This window comes from Ostrea edulis, chromosome 5 (assembly GCF_947568905.1).
Source record: "Ostrea edulis chromosome 5, xbOstEdul1.1, whole genome shotgun sequence".
Taxonomy (NCBI): domain Eukaryota; kingdom Metazoa; phylum Mollusca; class Bivalvia; order Ostreida; family Ostreidae; genus Ostrea; species Ostrea edulis.
In genome coordinates this window covers 81,168,898-81,188,898 of record NC_079168.1, presented here as the reverse complement: position 1 = coordinate 81,188,898, position 20,001 = coordinate 81,168,898, and the positions used below count along the sequence as shown (strand labels likewise).

Below are 20,001 nucleotides of genomic sequence, written 5' to 3'. Positions count from 1 at the left end.
AATCAGTCAATATCTATAGATATCACAGTTAAATCAGTCAATATTTATAGGTTATAGACTTTGTATGGGAAAATATGACGACCGAGTTTTTTGGCGCGTAGACGGACCGAGCTTGCGAGGTCCGTTGGCAACAAAAAACGAGGTCGTCATATTTCCCATACAAAGTCTATAACCTTTTTATTATATACCGGTACTTTCAATTTCATTTAGAAACTAACAATAATTTTATTTTTAACAATAACTTTATCGGTTTAAGTGAGTAAAAGATGAAAAACACGAAAAATTTGAAAATTAACAGCGTAGAAATTTGATTGTGACGTAATGTTTGCGGGCCGGAATGTTTCCAGGCATATATCGTGTGATATATGCCCGCAAACTTTTAAAGAAAAAAGAAGAGATGAAATTGAAAGTATATAATAACTATAGATATCAAAGTTAAATCAGTCAATATATATAAATATCACAGTAAAATCAGGAAATATCTATAGATATCACAGTTAAATCAGTCAATATCTATAAATATTGCAGTCAAATCAGTCAATATATATAGATATCACAGTCAAATCAAGGAATATCTGTTAACATCACTCAAATCAGACAATATAAATATCACAGACAAATCAGACAATATCTCTATAAATATCACAGTGAAATCAGACAATATACACATATATATAGATATCAGTGAAATCAGACAATATGTATTTATTTCACAGTTAAGTTCAACAACATTTATTATAATATGGTCGAATAATTCAGTGCTTTCTGATTGGCCTAGATCTTACAACCTTGGAAATAAAGAACTTCTTTTTCAAGAGCCTTCAAGTTGAATATAACATTTGATTTCTTCAACATATGGCCAATAATAAATCAGATTTTCAAAATTGAGACAATTTGATAAGTTCGTTTTAACAGAAACTCGTGTCTTTAATCACTGTCAACTACATGTTGCAGTCTAATTTTATACAAAAATGGCCGACCGCATAGTGTTTCAGAGGTTCTAATAGCCAGTTTGGGTGTTTTGAGTTATTGGATCCTAAGATAAATATTGACATTTTTTCAGACAATTCGATGCTTTAGCTACCCTTGAATTACAGTATTCACCTTGCCCTCCAGGCTGGGTGAATATCGTACATCTTAATTACCTAAAGTATCGTATTGACCTAAAAATGTCAATAATTGAATGATATTAAAGTTAAGTCAGACATTGTATATTATTACAGCATTCAGTCAGATCAGACAGACATTGTATATTATTACAGCATTCAGTCAGATCAGTCAGACATTGTATATTATTACAGCATTCAGTTAGATCAGACAGACATTGTATATTATTACAGCATTCAGTCAGATCAGACAGACATTGTATATTATTACAGCATTCAGTCAGATCAGACAGACATTGTATATTATTACAGCATGCATTCAGTCAGATCAGACAGACATTGTATATTATTACAGGATTCAGTCAGATCAGACAGACATTGTATATTATTACAGCATTCAGTCAGATCAGACAGACATTGTATATTATTACAGCATTCAGTCAGATCAGACAGACATTGTATATTATTACAGCATTCAGTCAGATCAGTCAGACATTGTATATTATTACAGCATTCAGTCAGATCAAACAGACATTGTATATTATTACAGCATTCAGTCAGATCAGACAGACATTGTATATTATTACAGCATTCAGTCAGATCAGACAGACATTGTATATTATTACAGCATTCAGTCAGATCAGACAGACATTGTATATTATTACAGGATTCAGTCAGATCAGACAGACATTGTATATTATTACAGCATTCAGTCAGATCAGACAGACATTGTATATTATTACAGCATTCAGTGAAATTGACAAGCAGAACTTTGAGTATGAAGATTCTTTACATCAATGTTGACTGAATTACTGATCTATATTGTAGGTCTTATCACAGTCCAGAAGTATTCAGAAAACGGAAGAAACAACAAAAGGTGAGGTCAGACAGGTTCACAAATCTCATATTCCCATGATATGGTCACATGTTTATTAGTCACATGACATGATCACATTTCATAATCACATGATATGGTCACGTTTCATAATTACATAACATGGTCACATGATTCTTTGTACCAGGTAAGTCAACATTAATGTAAATAAGTTGGGAGTTGTTCTTTGATAATGAATTTTCATCCTAATTACATGTTTAAAGTGCTGATTTTAGCAGACATTACAAAGAACCATCACATGTTGTATCAATCATAGTGTTTATTGCATCATGACTTATCAATCATAGTGTTTATTGCATCATGACTTATCAATCATACTGTTTATTGTATCATGATGACTCAATCATAGTGTTTATTGCATCATGACTTATCAATCATAGTGTTTATTGCATCATGACTTATCAATCATACTGTTTATTGTATCATGACTTATCAATCATACTGTTTATTGTATCATGATGACTCAATCATAGTGTTTATTGCATCATGACTTATCAATCATAGTGTTTATTGCATCATGACTTATCAATCATACTGTTTATTGTATCATGATGACTCAATCATAGTGTTTATTGTATCATGACTTATCAATCATACTGTTTATTGTATCATGACTTATCAATCATACTGTTTATTGTATCATGACTTATCAATCATAGTGTTTATTACAGCATGACTTATCAATCATAGTGTTTATTACATCATGATGACTCAATCATAGTGTTTATTACATCTAGCTGCAGAACTGTAGCTCTCTGAAAAAATATTTTGACATAACAGAGAGCTACAGAGCCACCCCTTATAAAAACCTTCAATTTACGGCGCACAAAAAGCTGCGCACGGTTGAGGCCTTATATCGTTGTATTCTTGAGTTGCTGTCTCATAAATTTAATATCAAAAAATTCTTAACATATTTTCCTACTATACTTGTGTCTAAACATACCTTCAAATATTCATTAAAGCCCCATACGACCTGAAAACTGCCAGCTTCAAATGACTTTGTTTGTTGACATAGCCATGTTAGGTAGCCGATCAATTTGAATCCTGGTTAATTTCCATACTTGCACAATAACGTCTAGATGTGAACTAATATCCCCACAAATATTTTAAATAATATATCATCCCAGTGCCTTTAAATAATAATTATTCAAATAGCTAGACTCACAGCAATGCGGCTTTCATTAGTCTGGTCCGGTCTCCATCCCTGTCACATGAGTGTTAAGGACTTTAGTAGCATTTTCATGAATCAAGAGCTTAATTTACCTTTAGAAAAACTTTATTTTTTTAATTTCTATAAATTATTCGTATTGATAATAAATGAAGAGCGAATACATAACATATAACGAATTTTATGAATAGATACCAACAGCAACAGGGTACGAATTGACCGGCTACCTAATATGGCTACGTCAACAAACGAAATCATTTGAAGCTGGCAGTTTTCAGGTCGTATGGGGCTTTAATGAATATTTGAAGGTATGTTTAGACACAAGTATAGTAGGAAAATATGTTAAAAATTTTTTGATATTAAATTTATGAGACAGCAACTCAAGAATACAACGATATAAGGCCTCAACCGTGCACAGCTTTTTGTGCGCCGTAAATCGAAGGTTTTTATTAAGGGTGGCTCTGTAGCTCTCTGTTATGTCAAAATATTTTTTCAGAGAGCTACAGTTCTGCAGCTATATTACATCATGATGACTCAATCAGAGTGTTTATTACATCATGATGACTCAATCATAGTGTTTATTGCATCATGACTTATCAATCATAGTGTTTATTTCATCATGACTTATCAATCATACTGTTTATTGTATCATGATGACTCAATCATAGTGTTTATTGCATCATGACTTATCAATCATACTGTTTATTGTATCATGATGACTCAATCATAGTGTTTATTGCATCATGACTTATCAATCATAGTGTTTATTGCATCATGACTTATCAATCATAGTGTTTATTTCATCATGACTTATCAATCAGAGTGTTTATTACATCATGACTTATCAATCATAGTGTTTATTTCATCATGACTTATCAATCAGAGTGTTTATTACATCATGACTTATCAATCATAGTGTTTATTTCATCATGACTTATCAATCATAGTGTTTATTTCATCATGACTTATCAATCATACTGTTTATTACATCATGACTTATCAATCAGAGTGTTTATTACATCATGATGACTCAATCAGAGTGTTTATTACATCATGATGACTCATTCAGAGTGTTTATTACATCATGATAACTCAATCAGAGTGTTTGATTATATTGTGTGTTTGATTTAATAAAATGCTGTCATTGTACTTGCTGATTTGAATTTTTGTAGAATTACGGTGATACGTACACAAGAACCAATGTTACCAAAGTATTGTCATTTAGATGCAATGTCGCAGTTTGTATGTATGCATGCCTGCTGCATACTATTATATTTAATATATGTAAGCTTGTTGGATGTATGCGATTTGTGATTTTGCATCTATTCTGTATTTTCATTATTTAATTAAATCTATATGTTATGTAATTAAGTATACCACTTCTTATCTGTCATACAATTTTATCATAAGTACTAACTCACCACTTATTACATTATACATCTTCAGTTTTATACACATAATACATACTATCGAATAAGAATTATGGAGCCATGTCGTGCTACGAGCTGGATCCAGTTACAGAAACATGGTACAGGGTCTGAGGTGTAGCACCTGACGACGACCTCAAAATTCTTGCCTGATGACGATCTCAAAATTGTTGTCTGGCATAATTTTATGATTTATGATTAACAAAGTAATAACTAGTGGCACTCTATTATCAAAATTTTCTTTGGCGACCCTACCCTAATTCTTTTCTGTATATATTTTAGTTATTTCACATGTATATACATACCTACAGTACATCCATATTACTATCACCTGTTACTAATATTAATAATTATGTAATAGTTATGGTATATTTATTTCGGTGTATCTTGAATTGGATGAAGGATGGAGACTCATGCGATTACTAATTATTACCTTCTATTAGAATCCAGATAAATAACAAATATTTTAAATATTTAATTTTATATTTACTTATTATATTTTTTTTAATTATAATATACTTAAGGAATAAATTAAATAAAAATCATTATTAAAATTATTATATATATAAATAAAAATATAATTTATTATAAATAAAAAATATTTTAATTATTTAATTTTAATTTACTTATTGTAAATAATTTTTTTTTCTTTTAATTTATTGAACAAATTAAATAAAATTATTATGAAAATTATTATATAAATAAAAAATATAATTTATTTCATTAATTTTTACTTTTTATTTAGTTTTTATAAATATAAGTTACTTCTTTATTTCATTATGATTTATGACCTAATTATAATCACATGTATGTGTCCGGCCATCAAAAGACAGTACCGCAGTCATCAGACGTGTTGGTACACGATGGTCCTTATTTATTTATATTTATTTATTTTTAAACCATGGGACAACCCATACGTCCCATACGGAGCATATGGAATGTTACTACAACACACTTCAACTTCACTATGTTGGTGCATTTGGGAGGTGTTGGAGGGTGAGGCTGGATCGCAATGAGATGGATAGTATTATGGCAGATAATACAGTCACCAATCGGTTAACGATATATAGTTAACCAATCCTACGAATATCAAACAAACATAGTGTTTATTGTATCATGATGACTCAATCATAGTGTTTATTGCATCATGACTTATCAATCATAGTGTTTATTGCATCATGACTTATCAATCATAGTGTTTATTTCATCATGACTTATCAATCAGAGTGTTTATTACATCATGACTTATCAATCATAGTGTTTATTTCATCATGACTTATCAATCAGAGTGTTTATTACATCATGACTTATCAATCATAGTGTTTATTTCATCATGACTTATCAATCATAGTGTTTATTTCATCATGACTTATCAATCATACTGTTTATTGCATCATGACTTATCAATCATAGTGTTTATTACATCATGACTTATCAATCATAGTGTTTATTACATCATGATGACTCAATCAGAGTGTTTATTACATCATGATGACTCATTCAGAGTGTTTATTACATCATGATAACTCAATCAGAGTGTTTGATTATATTGTGTGTTTGATTTAATAAAATGCTGTCATTGTACTTGCTGATTTGAATTTTTGTAGAATTACGGTGATACGTACACAAGAACCAATGTTACCAAAGTATTGTCAGACATGACGGATGGATATTTCCAAAGGTTCACAGATAGGGTTTATTTATATTCATACTGTTTCCATAATGTAGAATTAAAATATTAGAAAGAAAGGGAAATAAATGCACTGTCTCGGTACTTATTATGCTACTTTTTATGTTTATAACAATGTTTTCTGTTTGTAAGTGGTAAGCTGTGTCCTTTCTCTTCACAATAAAGTTTACCTAAAGATGTATGATTAATTGTCAACCATTATGTATATTGAACAGGACGTTCTGTTATTTTAGTTAACCATTCTGTATATCGAATAAGAAATTCTGGGATTTTTTAGCCAATCATTTTGTATATTGAACAGGACGCTCTGTGATTTTGATAAACTATTTTGTATATCAAACAGGAAGTACTGTAATTCTAGTCAACCATTTTGTATATTCAACAGGAACTACAGCATTCCTAAGAGCAGTGAGGAAAATATCTGTAAATGTGACGAGATCCGGTGTGTTCATGATGCTGTCTACGTGGCGGGTCAGTGTTCAGTGTTTTTAATTGTATGCACTCCATTAAAAGGATTCATGGTGTTAGATTAATGTTAAAGTTTTACTGTTTTTAAACAGTTTTTAAATTATTCTCTGGTTTGTGGACATCTGAGCTCTTTGTTTCAGAGCACAAACAACATTTCATCTACATGCAGATTAAAGATACCTATCCTCAATTTTTTATGTTAAATTTTTATAAAGATATCAATACTACAGTATTCTACAAATAAAATGAAACAAAAATTGTAAAATATGCAGAAAAACTACAATTATAAAGATAGAAGTGAAAATAGTTCCAAAATACGACCCATATTCTTGACACACTTTCTTTCCGAAACGAGCCAATTGCTGTCCACATGACAACCTTATTAGCATATCACATGCAATTTTCCCACAAATTCTTGGTTCTGTGCACATCTAACTACCCTTTAGTGTTTTAGACATGATCTAGCACAATGAGTTTAGCCTTGTAGGTCCTTGTTCCTTATTGTACCAAAAGTGAAATTGTTGTCAAAACCTAACAACACCATTGCTGTCTTTCCTATTAAGCGTAAAGAAGGTGTGCGCAATGCATACATTATATAGATAAAACCAGTTAAAGATTTCCAAGTTTAATTAATCAAGAATGAACTTCAATTTTGACCTATTCCTTTTATCTGGGGTAAATTCAAATAGGTTACATTGGATAAGTTATTACATAACACCATTTAATATAGAAATATTAACCAATAAACAAATAAATGTAAATTGATCAGTAAGTATGTACTTTTAACAGAAGAGTTGTTGGAATTAAAACATCAATAACAGAAGACTGACCTGTAAAGGGAAATTTGAAATCTCCTGGTCGATATCATAATCAGTTCTGGTCATTTTTTCGGGGTTTCTCCTTAGGTCGATATTATAATCAGTTCTGGTCATTTTTCGGGGTTTCTCCATCGGTCAATATTATAATCAGTTCTGGTCATTTTTCAGGGGTTTTTCGTAGGTCGATATTATATTTAAATCTGTTCTGGTCATTTTTCGGGGTTTCTCCTTAGGTCAATATTATAATCAGTTCTGGTCATTTTTCGGGGTTCTCCATAGGTCAATATTATAATCAGTTCTGGTCATTTTTTGGGGTTCTCCATCGGTCAACATTATAATCAGTTTTGGTCATTTTTAGGGGGTTCTCCATCGGTCAATATTATAATCAGTTCTGGTCATTTTTCGGGGTTTCTCCTTAGGTCAATATTATAATCAGTTCTGGTCATTTTTCGGGGTTTCTCCATAGGTCAATATTATAATCAGTTCTGGTCATTTTTCGGGGTTTCTCCATAGGTCAATATTATAATCAGTTCTGGTCATTTTTTGGGGTTCTCCATCGGTCAACATTATAATCAGTTTTGGTCATTTTTCGGGGGTTCTCCATCGGTCAATATTATAATCAGTTCTGGTCATTTTTCGGGGTTTCTCCTTAGGTCAATATTATAATCAGTTCTGGTCATTTTTCGGGGTTTCTCCATAGGTCAATATTATAATCAGTTCTGGTCATTTTTCGGGGTTTCTCCATAGGTCAATATTATAATCAGTTCTGGTCATTTTTTGGGGTTCTCCATCGGTCAACATTATAATCAGTTTTGGTCATTTTTCGGGGGTTCTCCATCGGTCAATATTATAATCAGTTCTGGTCATTTTTCGGGGTTTCTCCTTAGGTCAATATTATAATCAGTTCTGGTCATTTTTCGGGGTTTCTCCATAGGTCAATATTATAATCAGTTCAGGTCATTTTTCGGGATTTCTCCATCGGTCAATATTATAATCAATTCTGGTCATTTTTCGGGGTTCCTCCATAGGTCAATATTATAATCAGTTCTGGTCATTTTTCGGGGTTTCTCCGTAGGTCGATATAACAAGTACAGTCGAACCCTGAGCCAGACGCCATGGATGCTGGACGGAGGCCGAAAAAGTCAGTCATCCGTGGAGGAGGAAATCTGTGGGCCGCTGAAGCAGAAGTTCAGGTTCACCGGTAAAATACAATATAATTTCCATATCCATTTAACTCCTAAAATCATTTTACTGGTGGATATCCATGTACAGTACCACCTTAAAAAAGAAACAAATTCTTTTCCGTCCTAAAAAAAGCTTATCATGGTATATAATACATAAGATGAACATTTAATAGTAGAATAGTTATGTACAGTGTTTAATCATTTTAAAACCAACAAGTGTCAATGATAAAACTGACAGTGACTTCTTTTTCAGAGCAACGCTTTTCTTCATCTGGTCGAGAAGATGTGGATGTTAGGATGTTAGGAAAAGGTAAGATACAGACAAAACAGATATTGTCCTTACAAATACAAGTAAAATACAGACAGTTACAGATATTGCCCTCAAAGATACAGGTAAAAGACAACTACAGTTACTGCCCTCATAGGTACAGGTAAAATACAAAACACTATTACAGATATTGCCCACATAGGTACAGGTAAAATACAGACAGCAATAAGGCAATATATTAAATATTTGATTTTTCCATCATTGATCAACAAATTAATTTGGATGTCTCAACATATTCTTGGCTTAATATTATTTTTTGGTATTTCATTGGAAGAACAAGGTACGGTTTGGGCATAAATAGGCCCAGTTATTTTCAAAAACTTAATCCTGCAGTTGGAAGGATTTTATTTGTATGATTTGTTATGTTACACCTAAACACCAAAACATATGAGATGTTCAGTGCACGTGCGCGTATTTCTGAAAAATAATGTTTAAAACCACTACACTTTGATGCATTTTTATTTAACGTTTGCATTATTTATTAATGTCGAATTTGATCTTTCAAACAAAAAAGACACGCTACAGGTAAGAAAAATAATTGTAACAATGAATGCACATTGATTATTTCCAAGAAACAAACAATGGCCGAGGATTGCAGAAGACCTATTCACAATAATTTTTACGCTCACACTTGATCTATTATTTGAAGCCCTGGGCCTGCTGTACATAATTATTTATCATTTAAAATAAAATGCTATGCACAATTAGAATCAGATAGAGGAATTATTTGTATTCAATGAAAACACCATGCACATATCCTAATGATTATGTGCACGTCGTCTGTCCAGACCGTCGTCTGCCCAGACAACTGTCGTCATATTGTTAGTTAATGCTGTGTCCTTTTTAATTTTATTAGTTTACCTTCATGAAATGGTTTATTTATAATTATGCATTGTAAGTGATGAAGTGCATTTTGTGATGTTGATAATAGAATTGGTGATGGGCCTCAAATAGGAGTTTTTTTCTCAATATATGTAGGTTTGAATAGTCTTCATCGTTTGATGAGTGGACAATACATTCGAGATATAATGAAGACAGTGTTCGAATCACGCTGGTGGTGGATTTTTTTATCTTCCAAGATATTGTGTTTGTTTTGTTTTTAGGTCACCTGAGTAAACTCAGGTGACCCATTGCAGTTGGTTGTCATCGTGCATTAACAGTTGAACATATTTAACTACTATTCCAATTCTTTTCAAATTCAGTATGAAGCATCTTTGGCACAAGGGGGACATCAATTGTAAATTTCAGGACTCTTGCACCCCTGGGGCCTTAAGGGCGAGATCAAAAGATAGATGTCGGATAAAAATCAAAATTGAAATAGTTCGAGGGAGGGGGGATATTGATTACACTTCAGTGGAAAAAGAAAAAAGACAAGCGACGGTTAAAAACCACAGAATAAGATTACATTGAACTTCTGATCTCGTCCTTTAGGGACAGGGCAAAATCTGCCAAAAATTTACAAATTGTCATAAATCTTCTCTACAATCATGCACGAGTAAGAAAAAGTAAAAATTGTAAAGTTTATGATCCCTGGGGTAGAGGATCTAACCCCAGGATGGGCCAAAACTTAGTAATATATTATATATATGTGTAAAATGTTTTAAGAATATTTTCTTTAATGCTATTGATAATAAATTGAAACTAAATAGATATTTAAAAGGAGTAGGTAGTCCTTTACCAAAATTGTAAATTTCGTGATCCAAGGGGGTAACTATTTTGGTTCCAGGGTGGGGCAAAAATTATTATGTTGGTTTTTGTCTTTATCATTTGATTGACAACCGCCGTGGTGGTCCAGGGGTTTGAGTGTTCGCCCTGCATGCAGAAGGCCGGAGTTCGAATCCCAACCATGACAAACCTAAGTTGTTAAAACAGGTATAGTGACAGTTCCATCGCCAAACGCTCAGCATCAGGTGTGAATGTCACGGGTCCTCAGAGATGACCATAAAAATGGATGTCCCGTCACAGTAGGTGTGGCATGCTAAAGAACCCTCACTGCTCAATGGCCGTAAGCACCGAGCAAAGGCCTAAATTTGAAGCCCTTCATCGATCTTGGTGACGTCTCCATATGAGTGAAAAATTCTTGAGAGAGACGTTAAGCAAGATAGAATCAATCAATCAATCATTTGATTGACTTCTTTGTGTTTATTGTTATGGTGTAAGAACTAACTGCATATTTAGGAAAAGCAGTAAAGGATGTACCAAAGTTATGAATTTTGTGACCCCAGGGTTTTGACTCTAGGACAAGTCCAACTTAGTCATATCATGTTAATGTTACATATATTAAATGTATCGTCGACTGACCAGTTTCTAATCACTTGGATTAAATAAATAAATTACACACACCTACCTTTAACGTAATTAAATTACTTTACTTTCATCCAAAAATTCCAAATTCATTGGTACATTAATTGAATATATTTTCGTAACAAAAAACATGTCACTTTGTGGTCCTAAAACGGTGACATCACCTATTTTGGTGACCATTGTTAATATAGGCTCGCCAAGAGTTTGTTACTGTAAAAACGTATATACAGGAGGAATGTGCAACTAAACATCAATTAATAAAATAACATAGTGTAAATTTCTAGACTTTTGGTATACTTTATATTAATTTGAAGGTTTGCTTGAAAATGTAATAAGTAAATGGGCTTATTTTGGGGGTGCTCATGTTGATTTTTTGCATACTCTCCTTCTAGTGGTTCATTTTCGGGGAAAAATTGAAGACGTGTTCTGTGTATGTTTGCAAACAGTACGGCGAAATTGATGACGCAATCAACACCCGGAAACGACAACGCTCACACGTAAACAAAAGGTCACCAATTCTGGTCAGTCACCGGAATAGTCCGGTCCATGATATTTAATATGTAAAGCCTTTCATCAGTATAGTCACAATCAAGGGCATCTAAGTTTTAAGAACACATCTTGTTTTATACTGTTGCTAAATATTAGAATTTAGCTAGGATATATATAGGATATAATGAACAGGATTTCATAGCCCTTGGCACAAGTGATACTTTTAACTAATATTCAGGTGACTGATAAGGCCTGTGGGCCTCTTGTTTTCCATAATTGGTGGAGATACTGTGAATTGCATTTTCAACAAGGAGTGAATCTACATTGTCCTTTAAATATTTCAAATGCAGCAGTAACCTAAGTCTGGAATCAGGAGATGGAGATGTTCATGTGCATTGTTAAAATTTTCAATGAAGAATAAATATGGATGACCAAGAATGGATATTGACGATTCTGCATCCACTATAATACATAGTGCATTAATTTCATGATAAAAATTTATTGTAAGATTAACGCCTATCGAGCTTGTACATGAATTTAACGTTAAATAAGTTAACTTAACGTTAAGTTCAGGTTAACATTAAATTAAACATGGATTTAACATTACATTAACTTTAACGTTAGATTAACATGAACTTAACAATAACATTAAGTTAACGTTCAAAATCTAAAGTTAAATTCATGCATAAGCTTGATTAACATTAATTTAACGTTAAGTTTACGTTAAGTTAACGTTGATTTAATGTTAGACACAATGCGTTGTAGTGTATCAATATTTAGTTTGTGATAGATACTTCATGATCAGTTTCATGATATGAATAGAGAGTACATATATTTAAGGTCAGCTTAAGATAGACTTTCATTTGTGTAAGATAAGTATCCCTGATTCACACAGTGAGTTTCATCATGGTCAATTTCATCCTTGACATCATCATCATTTAATGGAGGTAAATCAGTTCAGTGTTTTAATTTTACTGCAGATATTTGATTTTCTTCACTTGATTGTTTCTACATTGAGCAACAAACAGATTGTCGTTTGTATCTATACACAGTCCCCGGGCTTCACTCAGTCCACAGACTATGTAACGGAGGAACTGTCCGTCCTGGTCTATGATGTGGACACAATCATTGTTATTATCAGCTGTAAGGATGTGACTCTGACTGTCTGTGGTGATTCCTCGTGGACTGAATCGTGTATTCTTTGGAGCAGGAGTATGTCCAGTGTACCTAAATCTCAGTTTCCCGGCCTGATTGACCACCACTACTGCTTTAGCTCCATTGTCAGCCACACAGACATCCAGGTTCCTGTTTTCAGTAATGTATCTATAATAACCATCAGATGAATAGAGAGGACGACCCTGATCATGAAACTGAATGCTTTGTTTCTCTGTGGAGCCAGAGTAACACACGACTTTGGATTGTTTGAGATCATCACTGATCATGGTAACCAGGAGATCATCAGAGGAGGTACTGCAGATACCACAAGGTCTCCAGTTCTGTAGTCTGATCACCGTCTGTATCTCTTCATTCTTCACAATGTTCACAGTTCTATCATAGTATATCAGTATAAACCAGATCCCCACTGTTTGTCACTGCTATGTCCCATGGAGCGTTCTGTGATTTGGTTGGGATTGACTTGAGTTGTGATCCCTGATTGATGCTGTAGAGTTTCATGGTGCTGCTATTTCCACGTGTCCAGATTTCTTCATCATTCAGACAGGCCACATTGTTAAGGTATCCATACCCAGTGTGTATGGTGGTGACAGTCTGTGGTTCATCAAGCAGCTGTTTGATGACAGGAGAGGATGCAGCTTCTGGGGATTTCTGTGTTGTCTTTATACTGTAACCATGTTCTTCCGATCGGACAGATATTGATGATAAAGTTCCAAACAGTTTACATAGTTCTTCTCCTTTAATTCTTCCAGGAGTGAATTTAGGTAAGGAAGGCAGAATTTTTTGTGGAAGTTTTTTATATTCCTCTACAGTGGATGTAGCACTGAATACATCTGACATGTTATTGGAGTCTAGATTGACATCAATCGAATTTATTTCATCGTTGATATCCGACATTTTCTTGTTAACTTCATCCAGATGTTTCTGTAGAGTGTGTAACTGTGTGGTTTTCATCTCCTCCACTTCAGATTTCAGTTTCTGGACGAGTTTGTCAATTTCTCTGTGCCAGTCCTCTCCATGTTTTGTTATGGCTGTTGAGAGATTTCCATATTTCTTTTCTAACTGACTCATTTTGTTTTGTAGGTCAAATGAAATGTCTTGGTAGGTTGGAAAAATTGTTTCATTTAACTCAGTTTTATTTTTGAGAATTTTTTCTTTCTTTGCCATATATGCTTGCAAGATTGTTAATATGTTGTGACTTAGATGTTTGCCAGATGCAATACATTTGGTACAAACTGGAATATGACACTGATCACAGTGCATTTCACATCGTTCTTTGTTGTGAGAGGTACATCCAGGGTAGAGGGGGGTGGATTTCCTGGACTGGAATTTAACGACTTTGTGATCCTCACATTCTTCTGTTGAGATGTGTTCTCCCACGCAGGCCTTACACAGGTTGATGAGGCACGAATCGCAGTGCATCTGTACCATGGAGGTCTCGCAAAGGTCACATCGCATCACGTCCTGGGCGCTGGTACGGGGGTCCATCATCAGACTTGCTTGTAGCTTTAAAGAACAGAGAAAATTAGTTAATAAATAACCTTTAAACTTGCCCGCTGCAATATCACAAATGAGATTATTTTATGATACACACAAATATATCGCATGTAAGAAAGATGAAAGAAAAAAAAATTATGCTCATGCAGTGGAACAGATGGAACTTACTATTTACTTAAAACATGCCTCTCTCTCTCTTTTTCTCTCTTTCTCACTATTTCTCTCCAGCACATAATGATAATTATATATGACTTGTTATATTCATGTACTTTATTATGTTTACAAAAACCAATTAAAAAAAGTTAATAAGTGATAACTGTTAAAGTAAAAGAAAGTGAAAACAATACTTTTACTTATGAATTGATTTTTACTATTGATGTAAAGGAGAAAATTTCACATAACATTAGAATGAAACATCTCAAATGTCTACACAGTCCTTGGATGATAATTCATGCAATACGCATCAAGTGGAGAAATCTGTGTGTGTGTTATTGTAGATTTATTTATTTATTGTGATTTCTCCATAGGAATTTTTGTTCAAGCAGAATTACCGATGTCAAATCAAATTACGAAATTAACACTCAGTTTGTTAGAATCATTATGTAAACAATTTATTTTATGCTAAAAGGAAATGAGAAAAAATGAACATATTACCTACCTTGACTGACTTTAAACAGTAATGGCGATTATGTCCCCCCCAACCAAACTCCAACGCAGTCTGTCTGTGTTTCATCTGATCACTGATATCATTACCTGTGTTATCTACCTGTCAGATGTAAGTTATCTCTAGTACACTAGTGTGTCCTATTTCTTCCTCTTGTACAATGTTAGGGATTTATAAATCTAAGTGCCCTTTGTAATCATTTTGTTTGATACTTCCCAACTAATATAGGAATACCACACTTCAGAAATTTGATAACTTAAAGGATGAAAAGTGGAGGATTTTGAAATTGAAAACTTTCAAATTTACTTTATCTTGTTTTAAAAAGGCAGTTTTAGTAGAAAATAATCGGGGGGGGGGGGGGAATTAAAACAATCTGTTGATTTTTTTTTGGTTTGAAGGAGAATCATTAAGGAGGTCCTGGGTCCCATGATTAAACGTTCACCTCACTTTCCTGGTGATTGGGAGATCCCTCATAAATGTACATCAAAATTAACATCAACGTTGGTAACATCATCACTTTATTATAAGTTGGTAACATCATCACTTTATTATAAGTTGGTAACATCATCACTTTATTATAAGGTGGTAACATCATCACTTAAGTTGGTAACATCATCACTTTATTATAAGTTGGTAACATCATCACTTTATTATAAGTTGGTAACATCATCACTTTATTATAAGTTGGTAACATCATCACTTTATAATAAGGTTTTCTGTTGAATATATTACGGTTTCTATTATTAAGAATAAAGAATAATAATGGCCATTTTTTTAAAATTGCACATTCTCAAATACCATATTTAGTATTTTGGTGAATTTTCTTGACAGGGCAGATTTTGGCCAAAACCATACCTTGTTCTTTGTGTCTCTAATCACTTTCAACTAGGTCTTTCATTTGAGCTGTAAACAAAGATGGCTTAATTCATAGCCATTTACTCAACCAAACGGAGTTCCATCCATTATAAGAATGGGTTAGATTTATGTTTACTTATTTTTTAAGAATGTATATGTACGAGAACAAAATGATAATAAGCTGTACTACAGTGTATGATATTAAGTAGGTATTGGTTTAAGGGGTCTCCACTTTATATGTCACAGGTAAGTTATTAGCATCCTGTGATCAACCTTTCTCTGTGTCCATTGTAGGTAGGCCATTTGTTGTAGAGATGGATGATCCACACAGAGTTCAATTTACAGCACAGGATCTCTTAGAAATACAAAAGGTACTGGTTGATTAAGAATTCATTCATCACTTGTCACATATTCCCTCATCATACATATTCTAAATTTTATCACTTGTCTCTTATTGTAAACCAGGTTTGCCATCAAGTGCTTGCCTCTGGCTAGATGACACATTTTATTTTTACAAGGATACAATATGTTATTTAGACATTTTTGTTTATTTGATTTTTTTTTTTATCAATTTCCAAAATTAGAGATTGTGATTAATGATGTAGTATACAGTATTTGATACTAAAGTACAGACAATTTAGAATCTCAGGGAATGTTATTGGTATACAGCTAACAGCATTATATAATGTGTTGGGCGACTGCATTACCGGTCTAGGAGTATGATGGAATTTTTCACTTTGTAGGAAATTAACAAGTCAGCTGATGTGAAAGTCAGGGACTTACAAATTGTAGACAAGTAAGAACTTTCTTACCCTTATGTTGAAGTGAAAACAGATTAATCTTTGATTTAAACAATATTTTATTCACAAAGTGAATGGGGTTGGGCAGCAGCACAAGCTATTTTAGCCCTCTCCCTAACAGATTTATCTTTGATAAAAAAGATATGAATAGTTGATTTCTTTGCACAAGAAAGATATGAATAGTTGATTTCTTTGCACAGCATTAAATTCTACAATTCATATTTTTCTAAAAATAGAATTGATGTGAATAAACTAAAGGAGGGTGAAATAGAGAAAACAAAGACCTATTTTGCACTGTGCTGGTCCAAAGAGCCGCTGAGTCAAGAACAACTTACCAAGCTCAATGATGTGAAGGTAGTTAAACTAAAACAATATAATGCATCAGGTTAAAAATAAATTGACCAGTTCATGAAATGGTTGATAATGTAAAAATTAAAGCTATTCGGCTTTTTAATTTTCATTCAATAAATTTGTTTTAGGATCTGGTCATTTATCAGAAGACACCAATCCGTGTCCTTCACCGTCGACCTCTGGCGACGAGGGAGAGAGTCGTGTACAGCATGGCAGCGGAGAAAGTCGACGACCTACATTTCAATCTGAGTCTCTCCACCCAAGCGGGCACGTATCCTTACACCTAAATCTTCTCCAAAGTTTTAGATAGACTCCCTGGTGTTATAGGTTACATGTAACTGAAATGAAGAATTTCCAGCCTGTTTGATAATTAATAAATTTGCTTTAACTAAGAACTACATGTAGCTATATAAAAGAGTTTGTTCATGGTATTGATAGTAGTTATATTTGCTTTAACTGTGAACTAGCTATATAAAGGAGTTTGTTCATGGGGATTTTGGGAGAACCACTCCAAACCTGGGAACACTGATGGAAGTGGAATGTGACATTCTAGAACTTGATGTGCAGGTCAGCATTTTTTAATACCAATGTATTTGTCTATAAACTGGTGTCTCTGTATTTGTATGTAAACAAGTTAGATAAACATGTCTCAGTAATAGTGTATAAACATGTTTCTGTATTAGTGTATAAACATGTTTTGTAATAGTGTATAAACAGGTTCTGTAATAGTGTATAAACAGGTTCCGTATTAGTGTATAAACAGGTTCCGTTTTAGTGTATAAACAGGTTCCGTATTAGTGTATAAACAGGTTCCGTAATAGTGTATAAACAGGTTCCGTATTAGTGTATAAACAGGTTCCGTAATAGTGTATAAACAGGTTCCGTAATAGTGTATAAACAGGTTCCGTATTAGTGTATAAACAGGTTCCATAATAGTGTATAAACAGGTTCCGTATTAGTGTATAAACAGGTTCTGTAATAGTGTATAAACAGGTTCCGTATTAGTGTATAAACAGGTTCCATAATAGTGTATAAACAGGTTCCGTATTAGTGTATAAACAGGTTCCATAATAGTGTATAAACAGGTTCCGTATTAGCGTATAAACAGGTTCCGTAATAGTGTATAAACAGGTTCCGTATTAGTGTATAAACAGGTTTTGTAATAGTGTATAAACAGGTTCCGTATTAGTGTATAAACAGGTTCCGTAATAGTGTATAAACAGGTTCCGTAATAGTGTATAAACAGGTTCCGTATTAGTGTATAAACAGGTTCCGTATTAGTGTATAAACAAGTTCTGTATTTAATAGTGTATAAACAGGTTCTGTATTAGTGTATAAACAGGTTCTGTAATAGTGTATAAACAGGTTCTGTATTAGTGTATAAACAGGTTCTGTAATAGTGTATAAACAGGTTCTGTATTAGTGTATAAACAGGTTAGGGAAACATGGCTAAGCATAGTGTATTTGAAGATTAGAGTCAATAGTGTCTATATTTAAGAAATAATTATCGCGTTTTCGTGTATGTTGCAGGATAACCTCCGAGGTCGATAAATGCAAGCAAGATATGTATCAATTTTCTCATAATCAGTTAATATATGTGAAGGTATGTCATAGAATAATGACCGAGGCATTCCTTTGATATTTTCAATAACCATAGTAGAATTATTTCAATGTTATTGCACAAGGTTGGATTCAGAGGGTATCATAAATACATATTTTTGCTTTTATTAATATGAAATACTGAATAATAGATCCCTTGGTATAGATTGGACCCAGACCCTGGAAAAAAATTTCCAGGGATGCCCCCTCACCCCTTCAAAGAGAATTGTGCATTTTGTTTCTACAGTTTAGCATACCTCATCATTTATAGGTTAGCATCAAAATAAATCATTTCTTTAAAACCAGCGCGCAGAGATAAATAGATAGGTATTTTCTGTAAATGATTCAGTCTCTTTGATTTATGTATTCAAATAATACCTAAATGAATTGGTGTTTGTATGAGTCATTAATTGTACAGGTTAGCTAAATAAATCGTTCTTATTTATGTACAGGTTAGCTAAATAAATCAGTCTCATTTATGTACAGGTTAGCTAAATAAATCAGTCTTATTTATGTACAGGTTAGCTAAATAAATCAGTCTCATGTAATGTACAGATGCTAGATGAGTCTGTAATTTCTGATTACTTAGTACTGTATTTTCTCTGTTTAGAGTGTTGAGCTGGACTGGCCACCAAGTCTGGGAGACAGCTGACAACACAGTGGAGGCATTCGTACATTACAGATTAGTTTTAAATTACTGTTTTAAATTTTCACACATAAAATAAAAATTCAGAAATAACATGTTTTCTATTTTCGTTATGCAGATGAGCTACATCACATCTACAGTTTTAATTTTAGCTCACTGGGGTGAACTTCCAGAGATCCGAGCGTGATGTTGTGAACAGCCAGGCTTAGGTCTTAACGTCAACATTTGATAAAGTTGATAGCAAGACTTCGTAACGTTGGTGTCTGATATTGTAGACAGCCAATATTACATCATAACGTCAATGTCGGTGTTGTAGATAGCCAGAATTACGTCATAACGTCATTGTCTGCTGTTGTAGATAGCCAGAATTACGTCATAACTTCGGCATCTGTTGTTGTAGACAGCCAGAATTCACTCTTCCACGCCCACCGATGACAACGAACGTCACATGTTTTCAGACTCCGTCAACTTATGTAAACAACATGGCGGGCGATTTCGATCTTATACAGGATACCATTTCAATCGCCTCGTTTACTCGT

General features: G+C 33.3%; 1 protein-coding gene and 1 pseudogene across 1 annotated transcript in view; one reads left to right on the top strand and one right to left on the bottom strand.

Annotated features, from left to right (window-relative positions):
• Nucleotides 1-19,555, top strand: part of LOC125649011 (tRNA pseudouridine synthase Pus10-like) — a 28,679-nt gene extending 9,124 nt beyond the window's left edge. Inside the window, exons 8-18 of the mRNA XM_048876157.2 lie at nucleotides 1,935-1,983; nucleotides 6,204-6,277; nucleotides 6,672-6,757; nucleotides 8,648-8,773; nucleotides 9,010-9,066; nucleotides 16,361-16,437; nucleotides 16,810-16,862; nucleotides 17,103-17,220; nucleotides 17,346-17,488; nucleotides 17,685-17,784; nucleotides 19,427-19,555. Of these exons, the coding sequence (XP_048732114.2) occupies nucleotides 1,935-1,983; nucleotides 6,204-6,277; nucleotides 6,672-6,757; nucleotides 8,648-8,773; nucleotides 9,010-9,066; nucleotides 16,361-16,437; nucleotides 16,810-16,862; nucleotides 17,103-17,220; nucleotides 17,346-17,488; nucleotides 17,685-17,784; nucleotides 19,427-19,468 (925 nt within the window). The 3' untranslated portion in view covers nucleotides 19,469-19,555. The remainder of the gene's footprint in view (nucleotides 1-1,934; nucleotides 1,984-6,203; nucleotides 6,278-6,671; nucleotides 6,758-8,647; nucleotides 8,774-9,009; nucleotides 9,067-16,360; nucleotides 16,438-16,809; nucleotides 16,863-17,102; nucleotides 17,221-17,345; nucleotides 17,489-17,684; nucleotides 17,785-19,426) is intronic.
• On the bottom strand, nucleotides 12,291-15,403 carry LOC125649010 (E3 ubiquitin-protein ligase TRIM71-like; annotated as a pseudogene).
• Nucleotides 19,556-20,001: the final 446 nt, after the last annotated feature.